At 47.5% G+C, this 21,640-nt stretch overlaps 2 protein-coding genes across 11 annotated transcripts in view; one reads left to right on the top strand and one right to left on the bottom strand.

The window, feature by feature from the left end:
• Nucleotides 1-7,639, top strand: part of PIAS1 (protein inhibitor of activated STAT 1) — a 125,157-nt gene extending 117,518 nt beyond the window's left edge. For 4 of the 6 annotated variants that reach the window (XM_078448793.2, XM_078448791.2, XM_078448792.2 and 1 more), the window contains exons 12-14: nucleotides 981-1,123; nucleotides 2,970-3,007; nucleotides 3,636-7,639. In XM_078448793.2, coding sequence (XP_078304919.1) covers nucleotides 981-1,123; nucleotides 2,970-3,007; nucleotides 3,636-3,929 — 475 coding nt within the window. In that variant the 3' untranslated portion in view covers nucleotides 3,930-7,639. The remainder of the gene's footprint in view (nucleotides 1-980; nucleotides 1,124-2,969; nucleotides 3,008-3,635) is intronic. The other 2 variants (XM_078448794.2, XM_078448795.1) reach the window with 2 other exon arrangements.
• CALML4 (calmodulin like 4) lies at nucleotides 6,450-21,557 on the bottom strand. 5 transcript variants are annotated; one of them, XM_078448798.2, is made up of 5 exons: nucleotides 19,736-20,003; nucleotides 15,095-15,235; nucleotides 12,818-13,006; nucleotides 10,356-10,464; nucleotides 6,450-6,617 (listed from the first exon to the last, which is right to left on the bottom strand). In XM_078448798.2, the coding sequence occupies exons 1-4, from the start codon at nucleotides 20,001-20,003 to the stop codon at nucleotides 10,367-10,369; spliced, it is 696 nt and encodes a 231-aa protein (XP_078304924.1). In that variant the 3' UTR covers nucleotides 6,450-6,617; nucleotides 10,356-10,366. The 5 variants fall into 5 exon arrangements, with proteins under 5 accessions (XP_078304924.1, XP_078304926.1, XP_078304925.1 ...); XM_078448800.2 differs by lacking the exons at nucleotides 6,450-6,617; nucleotides 19,736-20,003 and adding exons at nucleotides 19,596-19,626; nucleotides 21,349-21,557 and having other exon boundaries at nucleotides 10,145-10,464; XM_078448799.2 differs by lacking the exon at nucleotides 6,450-6,617 and adding an exon at nucleotides 19,596-19,626 and having other exon boundaries at nucleotides 10,145-10,464; nucleotides 19,736-19,848.
• Between the last annotated feature and the right edge of the window lie 83 nt (nucleotides 21,558-21,640).

Genomic DNA, 21,640 nt, shown 5'->3' with positions numbered 1-21,640 from the left:
CCAAGTACTTTATATGAAGTTTTAAAAGCAAAAAAATAGCCTCTTTATACCTTCTTTGTTCTTTATTTTCTATGACTTATATGCCTGTTAGCCTCTTGGATGATTGGGATAGCACATGACCCTCATGTTTGCACTCAGAACTATTAGAATTCTTTTTCTTTTTAAGATCATTTCAGTTCTTTCTTGTCTTTTTCATCTTTTTCCCTCCATTTTGCTTTTTTAATTAATTTTTTGTAAGGAAAAAAAGATTTAATTTCTCAGCTACTTAAACATTTCACTTTTTTCTTCCAGAATCCCTTTTTTTTTGTCCCGTTCTCCCCCCCCCCCCCATTATACTATTCTCCCTTTAAAACCTATCCACCACCTGTTCACTTTGGAGCACATCTTCTTGTCTTGCTGCCTCCTTTCGTTCAGCAGGCTTTGTATGCAAACAGTGTGCCGACAAGTGTGCGGGGCATTGGGAATACCAAGATAAACAGTACCGTGTTTCTGTTCTCATAAAGATTACAAGTGTGGGGGCCAGCTGTTAGCGCCACTGCTCAGATTGCTGCCATTTCCCAGGCTTGTCTGTGTGTGTTTTCTTTGTGAGGACATACCTATACTTTTGACTAGACAGCATTCCAGTGCTTATTTTTAAAAGGTTTCCAAATTTTGGCTGCTATAGATATCTTTCACTCATATCTCGCTGAAGTGGCTCAGCCATGCCTTCCCCCTGCATTCCAAAAGGTAGATGAGACAGCATGTGACTTATGAATGTTGGATATATCGTTTACCCATCCATTTCTCCCTATAGCCCCTGCAAAGTGCTACTCTATATACAGATTATTTCCGAATAATTATGATAGTTTAAATTATATATTGCTTTGCTTGTCTTTTTATTTTCAGCACAAAAGCTAGGACTCATTTTGCAAGATGCGGTCCCCTTGTTAAAATTAAAAGTTCAACTGACTCATGAAAATTATGCGAACCTTTCCTTCTAGCATATTAAGTCTTCCACATCAAGCATCTCCAGTGTCCCGCACCCCAAGCCTCCCTGCTGTAGACACAAGCTACATTAATACATCCCTCATCCAGGACTACAGGCATCCTTTCCACATGACACCCATGCCTTATGACCTACAAGGTGAGTCACTGGTTCTTCTGTATTGTCACATAGCATTATGAATGCCTTTGATCTACATAGACTTCCTCCGGGTGAGTCTAGGGAAGAATGGAAAGATTGAAAAAACAGGGGCTTGGGCCTGGTGAACTGAGAGAAATTAACACGGTGGTCGTAAATAAATACAGACCCAGTTCCTTGTTTGTACCTTCATTAGTAGCCAATGTTTTACTACCAGCGGTGAGGCTAGTACAAGGATCTCAAGGTTTTGTGACCTTCACTGATCTACAAGTTGTTTTTGGATGACTTTCAATATGTTGCTTTGCAATTTGATATTTATGAAAACTATTTTTTTTTTCCTGAATCCAGTTAATAATGCAACTGGCATTGTGGGTAACTGTGTTGTATTATGTTTTAAATAATGCTGAATTAAGACATTGGGAAGTTTTAATTTTTGTTCCAGTGAACCTGATTATTCTTTTTAAAAGTAGTTTGAAATGTCAGTATACTCGCTGCACAATGTATTTGGGGTTGATAATAATCACTTACATTATCAAAAAATTATTAGTTCTGTGTCTTTGTAATTCAAGAATTTGTACATCTAAGAACATTTTTCTTTTTTATTCCAAAAAGCTGTGTGTGCTTACTGTAGAGAATTTAATACAAAAATATAAAGTGAAAGATTCCCTCCATCCCCTCCCCTACAGAAAAATCCGGGGCCACTGGCAAAGATTCTTGGAAGCTGAAATAGTTGAGTAGATTCTTAATGATTGTTATGAAAACCCTGTTTGAGCTCTGTCCAGTAGAACTTTCTGCGAGGAGGGAAATGTAATTTACAGTGGCCACTAGCCACATCTGGTTATGGAGCATTTGAAACATGGCGGTTGTGACTGAAGAACTCAGTTCTTCATTTGACTTAATCTTAGTGAATTTGGGTCCCCGCATCATGTGGTTAGTGGCTACTCTGAGACAAGGCAGCCCTATTTCTCACTGAGGCTACTGCCAGATGTCCACATGAGGAACCACAGGGACTGTACATTTTGCAGATCCTCGTGTTATAACCTGTTCCAGTGTAGACAGTGGATGGATCCTCAGAGGATTTGTGTCGTCATATTTTTATCTACATCTGCTTGTTATCCGTTCCCCCAAGCTTAGATATCAGAATGAGGCCTTTTATTCACATGGGTTTCTTGTTCTCCATATCATACATTGAGCGATGCGGCCGAGAGTGGGAATTAGAAGGAGCAGCTTGCATGGACTCCATGGCAGCCAAGGACCAGACAGTCCTTCCGTGACACAGCACCCCAGCAGTCACACCCCTCCCATCTCTCCCCGCCCTCATGCCACTGGAGGATCTCTGAGTTGGAATCTGGTACAGATAGTGGCGAGTGAACAAATTTGAGAAAGAAAAAGAAAATCTGTGCTACAGCTTGCTTAACTTCCTTCTACGTATTCCTTCTACGTAAAACTTTCTCACCCACAAAATGAGGCCAGACATAATGACATACCTCACAGGTGCTTGTGAGGAGTACATTAGAGTAGTTTGAAATGTTAAGAGAAGTCAAGAAAAATTGGTGAAAAGTACTCTGTCCGTGTAAGGGATCATGTTCGATCCAGCAGGGTGGCAGTGACCCAAATCCCACAAATGGAGTTGCAAGGAGGGCAAAAATCATGGCTAAAGCTTGAACTTCAGCCTTGGTAATCTAGAGATGGGAGAGACCAACAGTGGGCTTCTGCTCTTCTTTTTAATTCTAAATGAATTTAGAATTAGCATTTAAGATTTGTATTGGTTTCTAGAGTATTGGGGCATTAGGGAGGGTTTTTTGTTTTGTTTTATTTTTCAAAACTAAAATAATTTTTTTTCTCACAGGATTAGATTTCTTTCCTTTCTTATCAGGAGACAATCAGGTATGTTATATGAAACATATTGCTGTTGTCTTAATTGAACATTAAAGTATTTGTAAGTATATTATGTAGCTGCGAGAGAAGATAAATTTCTTAGAAAATTCAGAGTAGTCCTCATTATTGTTAAGGTTTTAAGCATTTAAATAAAAATCCCCTTGTTTCAGCTGTGCCTGAGTATATAGTCAGAATAGTATCTATTTGTTGGTTTCCAGTACTTTTTTATATAAAAAAGAAACAGGGCAGTAAGTCAGTTGATAAATCCTTGGCCAGATATCTCCATTAGAGAAAGAGGGTGGACTGTCTTCTTTCCTGCTGCTAATGAGCATATGCCTCTTTGGAAATAGAGTTTTGAGAATTGTTCGCATTACAAATTAAAACAAAACACAGCACAAGTTTTACTTTGGTTCTCCTCCCCCCCCCCCTCCACCCCCACCCCCAGTTTCAAATACAAAAATGTTCTCAAGATCAAGAACGTGATCATTACATACGGCCATGTGACTGTGAAATGTTGCAGTAGATATTTCAGGCATACCAAATATGCAGTATGTATTAAGTTGAGGACTTTGTTCTGCTGAGAAGGTCTATGAATTTAGAATTGATGGGTGTTTTGTCTTCTGTCTTCCCTCCCCAGCATTATAACACCTCCCTCCTTGCTGCCGCCGCAGCAGCGGTTTCCGATGATCAAGACCTCTTACACTCGTCTCGGTTTTTTCCGTATACCTCCTCACAGATGTTTCTCGATCAGTTAAGTGCAGGAGGCAGTACTTCTCTGCCAACCACCAATGGAAGCAGTAGTGGCAGTAACAGCAGCCTCGTGTCCTCCAACAGCCTGCGGGAGAGCCACAGCCACACCGTTGCCAACAGGAGCAGCGCGGACACGGCGTCCATCTTCGGCATCATCCCAGACATCATCTCGTTGGACTGATTCCCTCGCCCCTGCTGCTCCCACCCCTACCCCAGATTAAATGAACTTGGCAGAAAGAAGAGAACTTTGTGCTATGTTTTACCTTATTCTGTTTAGAAAAGTACACAAGCGTGTTTTTTTTTTTCCTTTTTTTAGGGAAAAAATTAAAAGAAATGTACAGAGAACAAAACTATATTTTCAGTTTTACTTTTGTATATAAATCTAAGACTGCCTGTCTGATAAAACACTTGTAAAAAACAAAAAAAAAAGGAAAGAAAAGAAAAAAAGAAAAAAAAAGTACCCACAAACCACCTTCAGTTCATTTTTTTCTGGATTCTGAAGATTTTTTTTTCATCATTTGTCCTATGGTTTTGGTTTTATTTTACTTCAATGGCATTATTTTATTTGCAATAACAGAAAAGGAATTGCATGTATGAAGTTTTAAATTGTGGGCTTTTCTTTGTTGTGGGGAGGGGGCTGGGGGGAGGTCGTTTTAATTTCCATTTTCTAAAAAGGACAGACTTGGATTCTGTTTGTGCGTGTGCATATTTTATTCAGCCTTAAATTATAAATCTCATCTGTCCCACTGCATTCCCTGTGTATTTTCAGGACATAGCTCGTGGGTGTGTGTGTTCAGTGTGTGTGTCTGTGTATATTTTTCTGTCGTTACTGTTCCTTCTCCTCCCGAGTTTTCTGCATTCAGTTGATAAATCAGTTGCCTGCTTCTCTCAAAGTGCTTTGAAGGTCTTGAACTCCCGTATGAGCATCTTTATTGCTGTCCCAGTTGCATGTTCCCCATCACATATTCTCTCTTATTTGCTAGATACCCCCTGAGAATATGTTCTAGAGATTTGGAGTAAAGCTGTCTGGATAAAGGAGGAGGCTTGGCAGACCTGTGAATAATACACTTTAGTCTAGTTCTTTCTTCTAAATTTGGATTGCCAGTATTATGTATTTAAACCAAGTCTGTGAACACCTGCCTTTTTGGCCACGGGGTAACAAGTTTTCACGAAGATCTTCATGCCAAAGTAGGAAGTAAAAATAGCTTCAAAAGCCCTGTTGGGTGTCTTGTGCAGCTGACAGAGGTAAGGTTACATCGCTTCGAAAAAGAAAGCAAGACAGTCGATTACCCTAAAAGTAAATTCTCTCTGGAAAATACAGTGCACCACACACGTCCGTCTAGAAATCCACTATCTGATAAGCAGTTAAAATGCAAAATAGGCTTGATTCTAGTCAATTTACTCCCTGGTTCTGAGTGAACTTCTTTTCTTAGCCTCGCTGTCTTGTTTGTTTTATTTTTTCTTCACCTTTTAAAGACATGCATGACATAGGAAAGTCAATATTGTTTCCTTTTTTCTTTTTTCTTTCTCTCTCTTTTTTTTAGAATTCATGGATCAATCTAATCTTATTAATAGTGGAACATGTAAATATAGTGAGAACTGTTTTTCAGGAGATGAGTGTGGGTTGGAGGGAAGGACGGTGGTTCTACTTGTGTTCCAGAATCCTCATCAGAGAAGGTATCTTGTCCTTCGGGGAGCACCTGAAGGTGTGGAGGGGTTTAGCCAGTTTAACAGAAAAGATGGAGGAAGGAGCGTAACGCTTACCAGTTTCCCAGCCTGGATTTTTATATCACGACTGTTTATGTTCTCAGAGTTGGTGAAGGACCACCTTTGTGTATAAAAGTGTCGCTTCAACCTTGCAATGGTAACAAAATGACCTGCTTTATCCGGGTAGAATTCAAGATGGCTGTATCTTCAGTTGTATGATAAAAACGGTTCACATGACTGTGTGGCATCTAAAAATAATACCTGTTTTTACAGCATCTCTCTGCCACTAAATTGTTGACTTGAATTTTGAAAAACAAGTTGGTGTTGATATGTATATGTGTGTGTGTATATATGTATTTATAGACAAGTGTGTGTGAGTGACACGTGAGTTAATAGTCTTCCCCTACGCATGTGTATCCACACACACATGGCTGAGTTATAGTCACTAAACAATTTGCAATAAAAACAAAAGATTCATTGTCGGTGAAAACAGGAATTAGTTTTTTAATAAATCTGCTCTTATGGTGAGTAAACTCTTTAAGAACGCTCGTTGCCATATTAACTTAGGCTAAGATTTAAGAGTACCATAATTTGTGTCTAAATTCAGACTGAGATAGAAATCACTCAAGTTGTGGGGTGTTGCTTCTTATTTCACACTGTAATAGGAAACATCATTTCTATTAATTCAGCTACCTAAAATGAATAGTTTTCTGTATCCTCTTTTCTTTGTTTTTCTGTCATTGTTGTTAGTGGTCTCAAAATTCTGATCAATAACTTTGTGTGTAGTGCTGAATCCCAAACTCTGAATGATCCAGTTGAAAACCCATCCCTGTCCTTCCTTCACCTGAGGTTTGGGGATGGTGAGTTTCCCTCAGTGTCCTGCGTTATACCAGACTAAAGGAAGAACAGGTAATAAATAGGGAGAAAGAAATGTCTGTCTAGTGGCTTTGGTCATGTCTCCACAGGAGAAACGAACCATTCGATTGTCTTTCGATTTTAGTTCATTCCACTCTGAGGAGTTTGTTTCTTTCAGTTGTTGGCTTGCCAGAGTGTCACAGTAGCAGTAGCTATCCCTCTGTTGGTCTCTTGGTCAATACTGGTCCATCAGACTGTTTTGATCGGTAGTCGTTATTGGTAGAGTCATGCCCTGCACCGTTATCTTCTAAGTTTAAAAAAAAAAAAAAAAAAAGAAGTGCACAGGCATTTCATCGGTTTTTCCTTAACCCACCCTCACCCCACGCCGACACTGACATGCTGTCTGTGGACGAAGAGCGATTCCCAGAATCTTTAGGCAAGCTGCCACCATCCCCTTGCCGTGGGCTTTCCCAGTAGGTGCACATGTTTCTGTTTCTGTACAGTACTCTGTATTTTTTGATAAAATAGCTATTTGACTTAGCAGGGTTGAAGTGGCTTTTAATTATCTTGTGGGCATTATTGGACACATCTTTTTAAAAACAATCTGACCTTAATCGTGCCACACTTGGTTGACTAATTTATTTTGAGCATTAAAGTTTTTCTTCTGTTAATGTAGACATTATCACAATTCTGTATCGTTACTGACTTAGGAAAGATTGCACTTAAGCTTCTGTTAAATGTGATTTCTTGGCAGATTTTCCTTTGAGTCAAATGTCTGAAACAATGAACATATATCCCAATTTTAAATTAACTAATTGTGGAAGGAACATTTTTAAACAATTCCAAGTTTAAATCCATAAGACACTTCAAGATCTTCAGAACTTTAAAGCACATTTAAAATTATTTTAGTAAGAATTTTGTTTTATCAATACATGTTGAATTCTGTTTTTTAGTTAAAAAAAAAAAAAAAACACAAAGCTTAGATTTCAGAAAGAGGGAGGGAGAATAGCTGGTGGTCCCAGAGTGTGCTGCTGTTAATTGTTTAATTAACAAAGGGGAAATGTATATAAACAGATATAAAAGTTACCATAAATTCCATGAACTTAAATCTGTGATTCATTGCCTTAAAACTTTCTCTTAGAATTTCCATACCGCATGCCAAACCAGTAAAATGGCTTTTAAAAATGTATAGTAGACCAATGTCAGTTTGTATAAAAGTACCAAGTGAAAATATTTATTACATGCATTGGAAAAAAATTGTTTACCTATTGAATGTTACCTGTTTATGTAGAGCTCTTTAGATGTAATAAAAGAAAAGCCTTCAGTTAATTTGTCTTCTGTAAAATATACTGTGGGTATGCAAGGGACCATCCCCGTAAGAAAACTGATAATGCTTGGTGTTTCAGAGCACCATTCATCCAGAGATTTCAAAGCATGGCAGTTAATTCCCTTGCAACATGCTTTGAGGTAAGTAATGCATATACAGCCATCATTCCCCCTTTCTTACTGAAATATGGCAAGCTTTGTACTGAAACCACAGCATCTGTTTAGTTTTAAATCTATTTGATAACCTGCAGTTTGAGTGCTAAGAGAGGTGTGGCCTGTTTTTGTAAACAACGCTAGGTGCTAGGTAAACCAACTGGGATTTCAGGAATGAACAGGAAACGGCCTTGGGGTGGTAAGAAGAGGCCTTTCCTGGGGTAGAGGTTTCAGTGAGAAGACTCACAGGGTCTTGGAGTCCTAGCCACTGAACACGGAGTCGGTGCAGATGAGCCCAGGCTCTAACGACCAAGCCACTCAGGTGCTTTGGGCAAGCGATACTTCCTGGTAGGAAAATGAGATTGATAAAACTTTGCTTTAAAACCATCCTGGGACCATTCAGTGACAAACATTTAAAAAGCTTGGAGGGGAAGTACCCTTGTTTATTATTTTAGCCCAGAACTTCCTTTCCTGTCCTATCTAACTCCTAGGTATCTGCTGTATCATCCGTGGTATTCCAGATTGGCTGTGCAGGACTTGCTTCCTCATGTCCATGACGAGTCAAAAAGAGATGTGGGGCCAGGACCCCTAAGCCTTGGCTGAAAGTGAAATGTAGCAGTTCTCAATGGGGTACCGCAGAGAAACCTTCAGGTAATGAAATTTAAGCACCAGCACACACACAACACCGCCCCCCCCCCCCCCCCCCCCCCGCCGCCAACTTGCTTTGGCCTCTAAAAGGGCCCTGGGAACAGCCCTAGCAATTCTGTATATTTATTTATGTTTTTTTTTAAATGTTTATTTACTTTTGAGAGAGATGTCGGGGAGGGGCAGAGAGAGGTGGGGGGAGACACAGAATCCAAAACAGGCTCCAGGCTCTGAGCTGTCAGCACAGCCTGATGCGGGGCTGGAACTGGTGAACTGCGAGATCACCACCAGAGCCACCCAGGCGCCCCTCTCTTCATGTATTGTTAAAAGAAGGCCATCGAATTGTATAAGCCTCAGGCCCCACAAAGCCTGGATGTGCCCCTGCACCATGTGAACCTGGGCTCCCCAGCCAGATGGTCACAAGTTCACCTACTTGGTGTTGGGGCCATTTACTGCCTGCCCCCAAGAGTGCTCGGAAAATGACCTTGGTTAGGTCTGAAGCCACAGCATCGGGAGATGGTTGCAGTAACACGGGGACCCATCTGTCCCCTGCAGTTTCCCTTGTGCCTAGCCCTTAGATTTGTTTTGTGTGACCTCCCAAAAGACACACCTCCCTCTGAATTTAGTTTTCTTTTGCTTTGGCCACTAAGGTACCATTAAAAAGCCACAAGCCCACAGAGCCCAATTTTGATACATATAAGGATGAAAATCCCTGTACTTAGAGCTCTGCCCTGCCCCGGCTTAAACACGCTAGTGTGTGACTCCAGCCCTTTTTAGGGCTGTGCTGACACTGCCAGTGGATCCACAGATTTGTTGAGCACACGGGCAGCACCAGCCTGGCACCTCCTGGGTACATGAGTCACTTAAAAATCTCCAGCTGGAAGAGGTCCCAGCAGGGCTCTCGCTGTGTCCCGGCCATGGCCTGTTGCTCCCCTCATTACTCGCCATTAGTCTTGGGGGGAAATGGCTTGAAGCCATGATCAATTTGGCCCACTTGAGCCGACCCCTCCTAGTGCCGTGACCCTCTCCGATAACAGTAGAGCTCGAAATTCAGACGGGAGCTCCTCTCAAGCTCTGCGGGGTCCTGATGAATGCAACGTGTCACATCTCATGTCCTGTGGTGTGGGCTGTAAAGCCAGATCACTCTTCCTGCTGTTTAGCCGATGCCGCCCTGTTTTAACACGACGGTTTTCACTCTATGGTCTGTGTTTATGAATGAATATCCCGAACTGTGTCACTATGTGCTGAGCTGGGAATAAGAATTTGTTAAGCGGCCCCGTGGTGCCACAAGAAATGTTAACCATGATCTTTCGTTCATTTGTTTTAGCTCTTTGCTTGATGCTGGTTCTCAGCTAGCACTGGCTTTGTCTTGGAAACGTGGAGGATGGTTCCAGCACCCAAATACAGAATAGTGTCTTTTGGTAGATTGTCCTTTTTAGGAGACCCACCCGCGTGGTAACTCAGGACCGCACAGTGCTCTGCGATTGGCAATGGCGGTTTCAAGCCACTATTTCAGACCATCCTCAGGGGGCTCTGTGAGGTAAGAAGTAGGAATCTAACTTTAGGAATCCAGCTGAGGCTTTGAGGGGGTGAAATGACTTACCCAGAGTCCAGAGTCACATAGCTTGGCAAATGGCAGAGTCGGAACTGGAACCCAGGCCCAACTCCAAACCTTGGGCTCTTTCGATGCTATAAAGGGCTGGACTAATGGTAGTTATTAAAATCAGTATAAATCTTTTTATTAAAGGCCTGCTGATGCCACGGCTGAGATCCTTTAGTCTCAGAGCCAAGCTACCCTCTGGTACCGTCGGGTCATGTCACCCCGCTGCCGTGTTCACCATTTCCCCAGAGGGAACGGAACACTTTTCTTTTCAGAAGCTCCTCAGTCTGCATCTCCAGGGCCAGGGGGAGGCTCCCTCACATCCTCTTCGCTCAGTAGTCCTGCACAGGGATGGTGATCTTGTCGATAAATTCATCATACTTCACTTTGCCATTTGGTTCAATCTCTGCTTCCCTGAAAAGATCGTCCACTGCAAAAAATCACATTAATTTTTCAGGTTGGCCATAGTGTTACATGATAGGACATCGAGTCAATTACTGGGGGGCTGAGGCTCCCCAGAGGACTTCCCTTGTGTCCAATGGACTGTTCCTGTAGACTAAGAAATAAACTAGTGAACAGAACAGACAACCCATCCCCTGTCCCTGAAGGCCACTGATTCAATTTTGAGCTAATCAGGCTTTCTGTAGGGGCCAGGATAGAGGGTAAGGAGGTGTACTAAGTGAGGATTAAGCCACTGAAGCCACTTTGTGCTTGTTTTTCTCTTCATCTTTTTTTAAGAAAAATATCTGACCCCTGTGCCTGTATTTCCAGAAACGTTTGATGTGGATTTTACCTCCTATAGCCCACCCTCTCAGCCTCCCAGCAGAACAGACAGCCTCAGCAGCCCCATCCTGGGCCACCCTGTCCCTGGCTTTGGCCTGCCAGCTCTCCCTTCCAAATTGGCCTGCGCCACCCTAAGAAGGGACTTGGTGACAAGTGGTGTCGGCCACCATCACCTCTCTTTTAGGACGTGTGCGTTTAGGGATGGGGGTAGTATGAGAGAAAATAAATTCAACTGTGTCTAAAGCTCACAGTATACAAAACTGTCATTGTTCTCTGACATTGCTAAAAAAAAAAAAAAAAAAAAAAAAAAATCATTTACTTGTTTCTTCTGGTTCTGGATTCCTCAGACAAAATAATAGCTTGTCCCAGATGTTGGCAAGAAAGGCCATTTCGGCTTACGTTTCTCCACACTGGCCTCCTGGGGCCAGCCTACCTTTGGCTCTTTGGGCCATCCTCATCCTCTTGCAAAAACCGTTTCACTGCCCTGTGTCAACTTCCCTGGCACTAGATGTCCCCGACACATAATTCTGGGCAGTTGGGAAATATCCCGTGATTCTCTGCTCAACCGTCCATCCTCCCCTAAAATGTAATTTCTCTGCTGTGTGCTTAAGCTGATGGTAATTCTGAGTATGTTTAGAATGTTGCGGAGACTGTAATTTATCTTGTTTCCTGAAGAAGCTTCTACCCATCAGCCATTTGGTTCAGACCTTCCCAGTGGACAGGCCCAATACCAGCTTGCGACATCAAGCACTGCAGCCTTCTCCTGTCCAGAGAAGGGGCCGCGCTTCACGGCCAAGCGCTGATGATGCCTTCTGGGTAGAGCGGTGGGTCCCTCTGACCCCATAAAGAACCAGGGTGCTGAAATTCTAAGCCTGTCCCAGGCCTTCGAATGGAGGCCTCCCTGGCAGCCTTCTCCAGCTGTTTGGAGGCTGCTTCTTAATAAAATTGAAGATTTTCTTTCAGTCATCCAGGGTAAAAGATTCCTACTTCTAGTATCATCTTTCCTCTCTCCCACAACGAGAGGAAGGGAAATCGGGCTTCCCGCTTGTCTGGTCTGGAACATATTACCAGTTTGTTTGAAATGTCACTTCACTGGTTAAACAAACAACATGCGTGTGAGTTTGGGGGCCATGGTGTTGCTTTAGACTGAGATCATTAACCGTAAGAATTAAGGTCCCAGCCGGCCCCCTCTGCCAACACACCGCCTGGAACATAAAAGGCCGAGCGGTGTCCTCAGAGCCTGAGAGCGAAGGAGAGCCCATGTTTTTCCCTGGTTCACATTAACACAGCTACAATGAAAGATGGGATCGTGATAGCTGGCAGCCTGAAAAAGCGGGGGAAAGCTGAATCTGCCGTCTGTAGCGCTATTTTTAAATGTGCTGTGCCTTAGTGACTGCGGATAAAATCTTAAGTAGACTGCTTTACAGAATGTTAGCTCTTGGGAGGATCTGAGGGACTGTATATTGTAACATTGTTTCCCAAAGGGAAAACCGAGGAGAGTGAGAGAGGTTAAGAAACTCATCTGAGGTCCCGCAAATGGCGGGGGGGGGGGGGGGGGGGGGGGGGCGGACCAGGAGTCCAATCTAATTCAAACCACAACCTTGCAACCCCTCTGCTGGTCCCTTATGATTTAACCAAAGGCTAAAAGGTCCACGGTTACTGAAGCCTTTTCCTCCAGCCTGCTTGTGTCCTAGCCCAGCCCTCCCGGCCCCACCATAGGCAGGCCCAGCGGCCTAACTGGAAATGCCAGCCTCTGGTGGCCAGCCTGGGATGGCTGGTGTGGCAGGGCCCAGGGGCTAGGCTGGAAGATTGCCAGAGGATGGCCCAGCATTGGGGTCATCCCATAGAGCGTCCAAAGGGCTTTCCCAAAAGACCCTGGCCCCTTGTCCTGCTCTGAGGTAGGAAGGCACACTGAGCTGCTAGAAGGTGCCAGGCGAAGGCCACCACGGATGCTCCTTATGGATGAGCTGCTGTTAGGAAGGAGGGACCCAGGCCTTTACCTTCCTTGTGGGTGAGCTTCTCCCCCAGTGTCATGAGTTTTGACCGCAGCTCGGACGCCATGATGTAGCCTTTCTTCTCCTTGTCTGCCATCAACATGGCCAAGAGGATTTCTTTCTTTGGGTCCTCTTGTTTTATTTGCGTGTGCATAATGGTCAGGAACGTGGAGAAATCCAGCTCCCCGTTTCTGTCTGGGAAACCCACAAACACAGCAGACTGAGCAGGGACGGAAGAGCTAACTGGCCCCCTGCCCAAGTCTTTATGGCCAGTTCAAGGGCCACCTACTTCAGGGAGTGCCGTGATGGTGCTGGTGTTATAGTGAGGATGCGGCTGAGATCCCACCATGGATCTGCCTCATTCAATCCTCCCAGTAATCCTCAGTGACCATGGCTACCATTGCCCATTTTGCCCACTAAGGAGACAGAGGCCCCAGAGCGTGGGGTCATCTCACAGAGCAGTGGCAGGACCAGGATGGAGCACACTTCCTCTGCCCCTCTTCCAGGTGCTTCCCTCCTGCCCTGAACTGGAGGGAGGTACCCCATGCGTCCATGCTTGCAGCCACTGCAGTACATCCACAAGGATGCACAGGTGACCCACCTGGAACCTCAGGCCCCAGTCCCACCCACTCACCTGCCTTTCCCCTCACTGCAGCCTCCGGCCTAGGCTCCCCAGCCCAGGCCCCTCCTCCAGGCATGCCTGGGCCCCTCAGCCCAGGCCCTGGCCGGCTACAAGTGCAGGAAGTCAGAACTTCCCCTCACCACAAGTTCCTGTTTGGAGGAGACAGAAGCCAAAGGAAACCACCACCCCTTCAGAGCTGGAAACAGGGGATCTCAGTCACGAAGCACCCCATCCCCAGGCTCCAGATCTTCAGAGGCCTGCCTCCAGGATAGGCTCCTAGCGCTGCCACAGGTATGCTCTGCTGGGACCCCAGGGTAACCCTAGCAGGTGGTGCGAACCCATCTGCAAGACGAGCAACAAGGTGCAGACACCGAGGCCTTTGGGCTTCAGGTCAAGTGCTCTTTCCGGTCTACCTCCTTCCTCTGGGCCAGTCGTTCCTTCCTGTGTGTCCAGCTACCAGTGCAACATCCATCCTGGCCTCTGACACCTCTCTTTTTGGGTTTTCTTATTTTTGTTTCTTTAAAAAACAAATTAAAAAAAAAATTTTTAATGTTTATTTTTGAGAGAGAGAGATAGAGCATGCGTGGGACAGAGGCAAAGAGAGAGGGAGATACAGAATCCAAAGCAGGCTCCAGGCTCTGAGCTGTCAGCACAGAGCCCAACATGGGGCTTGAACTCACGAACTGTGAGATCAGGACCTGAGCTGAAGTCAGACGCTTAACCGACTGAGCCACCCAGGCGCCCCTAAAAAATAAATTTTTAAAATTTAATTAGAGCATGCGCAAGTGGGGGAGAGGGGCAGAGGGAGAAAGAGAGAGAATCTTAAGCAGACTCCGCACTCAGTGAAGAGCCTGATGGCAGGCTCAGTCCCACGACCCTGGGATCATGACCCAAGACAAAATCGAGAGTCAGATGCTCAACTGACTGAGCCACCCAGGTGCCCTTCCCCCCAAAAATAAATTTAAAAAAATTAAAACTTGTTTCTAGTTATCAAAGTCCTGTATGTTCCCACTGTCAAACAAACAAGAAACAACAATAAAGGGTATACAAATTATCCCTAATCCCATCTCCAGAGAGAACCATTTGTAGCATCTTGGGTGGGTTTCCTTCTACCCTTTTTCTCGGAGTGTTGCATCGTTTTTAGGAGGTCAGTCTTTGGAAGAAGAATCAGGTCCCAACCCTGATTCCACCATTGGCTTAAGAACTTGGGCAAGTTACCTAATGGTTCTGACCCTTGGTTCTTACCTATGAAACAGGATGATGCCTACTTCACAGTTGTTCGAGCTAAGCACGTGACAAGTACTCAGCCAAGGGAGACACAGGGGATCGCTGTTGGCCCTATCTGTATGGCAGGTTTGTGATGACCTAGTTGGAACGTCTAGATCCCGTGGTCCTCTGTGCGAGAATGGGGGGGGGGGGGGCACTGGTTGCTATGAGGGTTCAAGGAAGCCTGAGGGATACACTGTACACCTGGCCAGATGTCTCCACAGCTAGCACTGGTGAGTTCTGACTCCCACCTGCCCCTCCACCGGCTGAGCTGTTCACACCCCCACCCTCTGGGCCACCCCCTGCTGGGCCCCTCCCCAGGACCAGAGCTGGGGGGCTCAGGGCCCACCCACCAGCCCAGATAGTGTATTCCCCTCCGGCAAGCGCCCACTCACCGATCCCGTGAGTCTGCAGGTGCCGCTGCACCTCTCCAGGTGTCGGGCTGGCCCCCAGGCACCTCATCACCACCATGAGGTCAGTGGCTTTTATCTTCCCCCGCTGCTGCTTGTCATACAGAGAGAAGCATTCCTTGTACTCTGTGCACAGCCCAGAAGAGAGAGTCAGCCGCACATACTTGCTCTCCACCCCCATGCCCTCTCTGTCCTCCCTTTCCCTTCCCGCCCCCTTCCTTTTGCTGACTCCCTCTCCTCCTCCCCTCTTAAGAGTTGCCAGATACAGCAAATGAAAATACAGGGCTGCCATATCCTATTGACTAAAAGCAAGTTACGGTTTCCACCGACACTCAGGGGTAGGGGATCATACTGGAACATGATTACTAGGAGATGGGGATCCTGAGGGCCACACTAACATCTATCCAACACACCACGTGTTGCAAAGAATCTAGGGTGACCATGTACATCCTGCTAGACATGCACCAGGGGCTTTCTGCTTTCAGTGCGTCATGTGTTGTCTGTGCTATTCTGTGACAATATTTGTCGTAGCATTGCTTGTTATAGTAGAAGATTGGAAACAACCTAACTATGTATCAATGGAAGATTGGCTAAATATATTACATTATAGTCATAGCATGGACTATTTTGCAGCTGTTTAAAAAAAATGAAGCAGAATCGTATACACAAATCAAAACAATCTCCAAGAACAGAGCTAAGTAAGACTAAGGCAAAGGACATAATAGTCCATCTAATATGCTGCCATTTGTGTTAAAATAAATAATGGGGGAAAGGGAGAGAAATACCACTTAATGATAGAAATAATTGGAAAAATTGCCTGAAGGAAAATGGAAGACCGAGGAATAGGAATGGGAGAGAAACTTTACACTGGACATATTTTTTACTTATTTTTTAGCTATGTGTATCCTGCCTATTCAAAAATAGAGTAATAAGAATTTTTTAAGGAAAAAAAATTACAGGGCTGCCAAGTTAAACTGAACTTCAGATAAACAGTGAATACGTTTTTAGTATAAGTATGTCCCACATTTTGCATGGGATATACTTATACTAAAAGGTTTTTGCTGTTTATCTGAAATCCATATTTAACTGGGTGTCCGGTATTTTATCTGGCAACCCTATCACCCTCCTTCTCCTGACTTCCCTTCTGTCTCCTCCCTCGCTGTCCCTTCCTGCCTCTCCCTCCTCCCTTCCTTCTCTTTTCTCTTCTCTTTTCTCCCCCTCCCTAACTGAATAAAACCAGAGGAAAGCAATCCTACCCTCCAGGGCCAGCCCATGGAGACCAGGAATCTACAGCAGGGCGTCCAGGCTCCAGGGCACCTTGGCAAAGACAGCTTATGTGGGAAACCAGGGAAATAATGCCTCCGGGTTACTGAGAGGAGCAGAAATCCCTTCTGGGAAGGCCTGGCAGAGAATAGCTCTCCTATGTGGCGACAGTTATTGTCACAACTGTGGGCACTGCTGTGTCCACTCTCCAGCCCGCCGCTTCCAGGCTGCTGAACCCTCAAGCTGTCCTCTGACACAAGCCCTGGTCCTTTTCTCAAAGACTTCAAGGGGTGCTGCCAGGATGTTGTCCCAGGCTCTGACTAAATCTGGCTTGCTGCTGTCCTCAACCCTTCCTCCCTGGGGGAGACACAATGACTGCCAGAGCTGAGGCTTCTCTAGACCCAGTCTCAAGGCCCAGGGGAGCCCGGCTCTCAGCCCTGAGGGCACAGTGAGGCCAGCAGGGAGCTGGGGAAGATCCTGGGCCCCACCACTGAGATTCCCATTCAGGCTGGGGTGGGGCTGCCATCAGAATTGGTCAAAAGCTGCCCGGGTGACTCTCCAATCCCTGAGGCCCACAGGGTGGTGCACCCCCCCCCCCCTCCCGCCATCGGGGCCTCTCAGCATCCAGCTCCTCTGTTCCTCAAACCACCTGGCTGGTGCCTCAGAGGCTGGGCCCTAGGCTCCCTACCTGTAATAATAACAACAAAACAATGGCGGCTCACAGTACTGAGCACTTCACCTGGGCCCGTTTCATCCTGCAATGACCCTGTGATGCACCACGTGGTACCTCTACCCTTCCCATTGTGTAGAGGGGGCCACTGAAGGCTGGGCAGCTGAGGGCCTGGCTCCTGAAGTTCAGCTCCACCCTCGAGGCCACTCTGGATCCCAGATTCCCAGGCAGAGGCCACCAGAGGGCAGAAGGGGATGAGGGGAGAGGGACAGAAGGTCCCCAGTTCAGCCCCTTCAGTTCCCCGATTAAGGCCTCTCCTTGCAGCCTAGGATTTCAGCAGAGCTGCTAATAAAAGGCAGCCTCCCCGGTGGGGTTTAGAGACAATCAGTTGCCTTTGTGCCCGTGGAAAGGTTGAATGGGAAGGCCTAGCCCTTTCAGAACTTTCCAGAGCCTGGGCTCGAAGAGGGCCAGAACACATATGTGACCAGGGAGCAGAAACTGAAGTGTCCCAGGGAAGCAACACCAGAGCCTGGCCTAAGATCCCACCTTTGGTTCCTGCAAAACCTAACTCCCTCCAAGAGGGCCCAGTGCCATCACCTTATATGGAGGGATAGAGCAGGGGCTGCCCTGCATGTAGGCCTTAAAACTCCCACAGCACCCTTCCTGGGGACCTCTCACGGCCACCCCACCTTGTCTTCTGTCAGTTTGCCCTCTGAGACCTCATCCTATGACAGCTTTTCTGACCAGTGCTGCAAGGCAGTCATCACAGGTCATGGGGCCTGGAATCAGACAGATTCTACAGATGGGCAAACTTTCTCTCCCACTTGGATCAGTAACTGGGACGGTGCCCCTGACATCACCAGGGCTAGGGGCAAATGGAGTCCCATCGCCTAACAGACTGTTTCATAAAATACATTCTTTCTTCCCACCTTGACAAATATACCATCGAAAGATCTGGAAGGCCAGATCTGAACTGGATCTCCTGTGCTGGAACAAAACAGCAAGGCTGTTACATTTATTTCCCAATAAATGTAATGTCGCTAAATCTGATAAGTGAGCTACTGTTACACTATTTCTCATCCTTGGACAGATTACATTTGTGAAACTGAACCTCTTTCAAATCTTTAGCACTACTGATTGCAATAGGGCTATTTTAAAACATTTGCTGTATAGATGCAGGGATTGGAACACTGTTTGATGCTACATTACTCAGTAATGGCTCATTTCAACAACGAGCTCAGAGTACTCCTACAATTATACCACCTGGCTCATGCTAGTTAGAGCAAGTCTGGGTGACACCGGCCCGAGGCAGACCCAGGGTCGTGTGTATGACTGACCTCCTCTCTGTCCCTTGCTCACAGCAGCCTGGTGAGTCAGCGTCATTCTCCCTACTTCACAGATGAGAACACTGAGGCTCAGGGGTGACTGGACCCCAGGTCACTGCCTCCAAAACCCCTGGCCTTTCCACTCCAGCGGGCCACATCTGCCCAATTTCTCATTTATTAAGCACTAGTGGCCACTTTCTTGGTGTCGGGTACTGGGATGCAAAGGGAAGATTTCCTTCTTCCCTTCTGGGAGCTCCACAGGTCACTGAGCCTCGGAACCAGGCGTGGGTTGGTGGAGGGGGGTTCACGAGACTGACAGCTGGACTCCAGCCTTGAGTCAGCATTCAGTCTGCCCTTCAGACTTGGGCGAGAGGTCCCTGCTCTGGCCCTCCTCTTGGGGTGAGCATGTCGAGCGATCTAAGACCAGGTGCTCTCCTGGAGCCTGCAACCCACCCACCCACTCTAGACCAAGCTCCGGGGACCTAGAACTCTGGAATCCCTGCCCAAGGAACCCTAAGCACACCTCTGGCTCCTGCAGTTGCTAGCTGGGCTCTGCTGCCCACCCCCTGGCTCGGGTCCGGGTCCCTGAGTTCTATGTAAGCCAGATCTCCCCACCTGGCCTTGTGGAAACACCACGCTGTGCCGTGCCAACACTGAGGCCGGCTGGGTGGCAGGCGGGCTAGGGGACTTGGGGAGTAAATGCTCCAAAACTAGGCTGGCTGTCAGGGCACAAGTGACCTCAGAGGCCACCTTAGCCGATCCCCGTTTCACAGATGGGGAGACTGAGACCCAGAGAGCAGAAGTGCCTGCCCAAGAGTGCAGACCAGGGCTCTTTTGCCTCTCAGCTCCTTTTGTTTGACTCTCAGCCATAAGCAGTTAATGACCGCACTCTCCACCTCCTATCCCTCCTCCCAAATCTAGCTATCAGATCCCCGGAGAAAAACCTCCAGAGTGCCCGTTCCTATCTCCCTAACTTGTAAGTCACACCGACAAATGTCATAGCCACACTTCCACCTCTGAGCCCTACCCCCACCTTCTCGGCTGTGGTGTCCCCGGCAGCAGGCGGCCCCTTGCCTTTGGGTGGGCCCGGCTCTCCCACCAGCCGCTTTCCTTCCCACTGATAAAAAAACAAAACAAAACAAAACAAAAAAAAAACGGGCAGAGCAAATTGCCTAATGAGACCCATATTTTGCCGTGAGTTGCTAATTAAAGAGCAAAGCCAACCTACCATTAATTTGGTCCTGGGAAAGAAACTTGGCCTGTAGCAGAGAGAGGAGAACAGTCAGGGAGGGGACTCCAGGAAAGCACCTCCCGCCCCCCAGTGCGGGGTGGGGGCAGCCTAGCTGGACGACACAGCCCCCTACTCACCATCGCGGGGCCTCAGGCTGTCGCCTGTGGGCTCCCGGCTCCCACAACCGCCTGTTCTGTCCCTCTCCTCCCGGCTCCAAGTCGAAAGTCCGCCAAGCTGGGTGGAGGCCCCAGTAATAAATCCGCGGCTGCCATGGAGACCAGGCCCAGTGCCCGGGTCAGATTCCAGCTTCCCCGAGCACAGCTGATGCCCCGCCACCGCCCGGCCAGGGCGACAGGTTTCACTTGGAGAAAATGAGGCTGCGGAAAGGGCTCCCCCAGGACTCATCCTGCATCAGGACGCTGATGCTCTGTAGTAAACGGACACGTGCCCTGGTTCCTTCCTGGGAGCCCTCCGTGGACACCGGGAAAGTGTAGGTGAGTACACAGAAGGGGGTCCCTGCCCTGGGGAGGGAGTGGGGGGGGGGTCTTTTGTCTCCCCTGGGACTAAGCTGGGGGCTGACAACTCCTGCTTGGTGCCTGGCACTTTGCACCCCGTCTTACTTAAGGCCCATCACACACCATCCTGGAGGCAGCAGGGAGCCCTGCCATGGTGGTGCAGCCGGGCAGTGGGCACCCCGCTGCCCAGGCCTCGCGGTACAGAGTGAGGAAGGGACACGGGCTTCCTGCTCTTGGGTTGGATTCAAATCCTTCCCTTGGGTTCATTTGCTGAGTGACCCCGGAGCATCATCTCACTGCTCTGTGCCTCAGTTTCTGCACCGGGCATCATCACAGGACTGTTGAGAGAATAAATGACTAGTGCACAATCGGTTGGTTCCCTTCCCTCCTTCTGGGGACCCTGAGAACAGGGGTGGGGTGATGCCTGCACTGGGGTCTCAGAGCCCACAGCGAGCTACCCAGGGGGCTCAGGGGGAGGCCTCTTAGGTGACTTTCCCCAGTCAGGAAGGCTGCTCTTCATTTCCCTCCTCTGCCACCTAGAACTCCCACCCCTCTGGCAGAAGCTGCTGACATTCCTGCGTCCTCTCACTGGTTTGTGCTGCACCCCCCCCACCCCCGGAAGGGGAGTGTTTCCCCAGGGTCCTCTGCAGCTGCTGGCTCCCTGTCTGTGGGGCTCCAACTCCAGGGTGGCACCCGCTTTGTTAGGTTTGGCATGGGTGGCCCCACAGGCTGTGCTCTGCACAAGGGCCCCCAGCTCAGGGGATGAGTGGGGCCTGATGAGGGGCTGCACGTGCCTGGAGGAAGGCAGGGGGACTCTTGCTAATGTATACAAGGCACGTGGACAGGGGGCCTGCCCTTGGTCCGGCCTCCTTCCCTCCTCGCCTGACCGCCTCCACCTGGAAGGTTCTCTTCCCCCAGACGGAGTCACTTCTTCACACCTGTTTCTAGGCCCAGAGAATTTTGGCTGGAGGATTTGACTACTCTGTTGGGGCTGAGAAGAGGAAAGGCAGGCAGGAGGCAGGAGAGGAGAGGGCTCCTGCTAATAGCCTTGTGGGGAGAAGAGGTGGGGCAAAGTCAGGTGGGGCCTTGGAGGCCAGGGGTGGGGGCACAGAGCTGAGGCTGGTGGGGAGGCCTGCAGGGGCGAGGCCAAAGCACTCGCTTGGAATCACCCTGTGTTTGGGAAGGCGCTCATGCGGGAGACAAGACATTTTCAATCCATGAAGCTGTATACTCACCATGAAAAATAGAAACCCCGTCCAATACCAACTGAGGACTGAGACTTTGTTCACCAGAAGGGCCCCATCACCAGAGGTTCTGATTCAGAAGACAGAAGGGGCCAGTTTGTATTTTCCTCTGCCATCCTCACGTGCCAGTCAGGGCCACACTTCGAGAACCACTGGCCTACAGGTAGCCAGAGGGAGTGAAGCCAGGTTGTAATTAAGAAGTATTTCTGGGGCATCTGGGTGGTTCAGCTGGTTAAGCATCTGACTCTTGATATCAGCTCAGGTTGTGACCTCACAATTCATG

The sequence above is a fragment of the Panthera onca genome, chromosome B3 (genome assembly GCF_046562875.1).
Source record: "Panthera onca isolate mPanOnc1 chromosome B3, mPanOnc1 haplotype 2, whole genome shotgun sequence".
Classification (NCBI taxonomy): Eukaryota; Metazoa; Chordata; class Mammalia; order Carnivora; family Felidae; genus Panthera; species Panthera onca.
The sequence above is the reverse complement of the archived record's forward strand: the minus strand, read 5'-3'. Positions and strand labels throughout refer to the sequence as shown.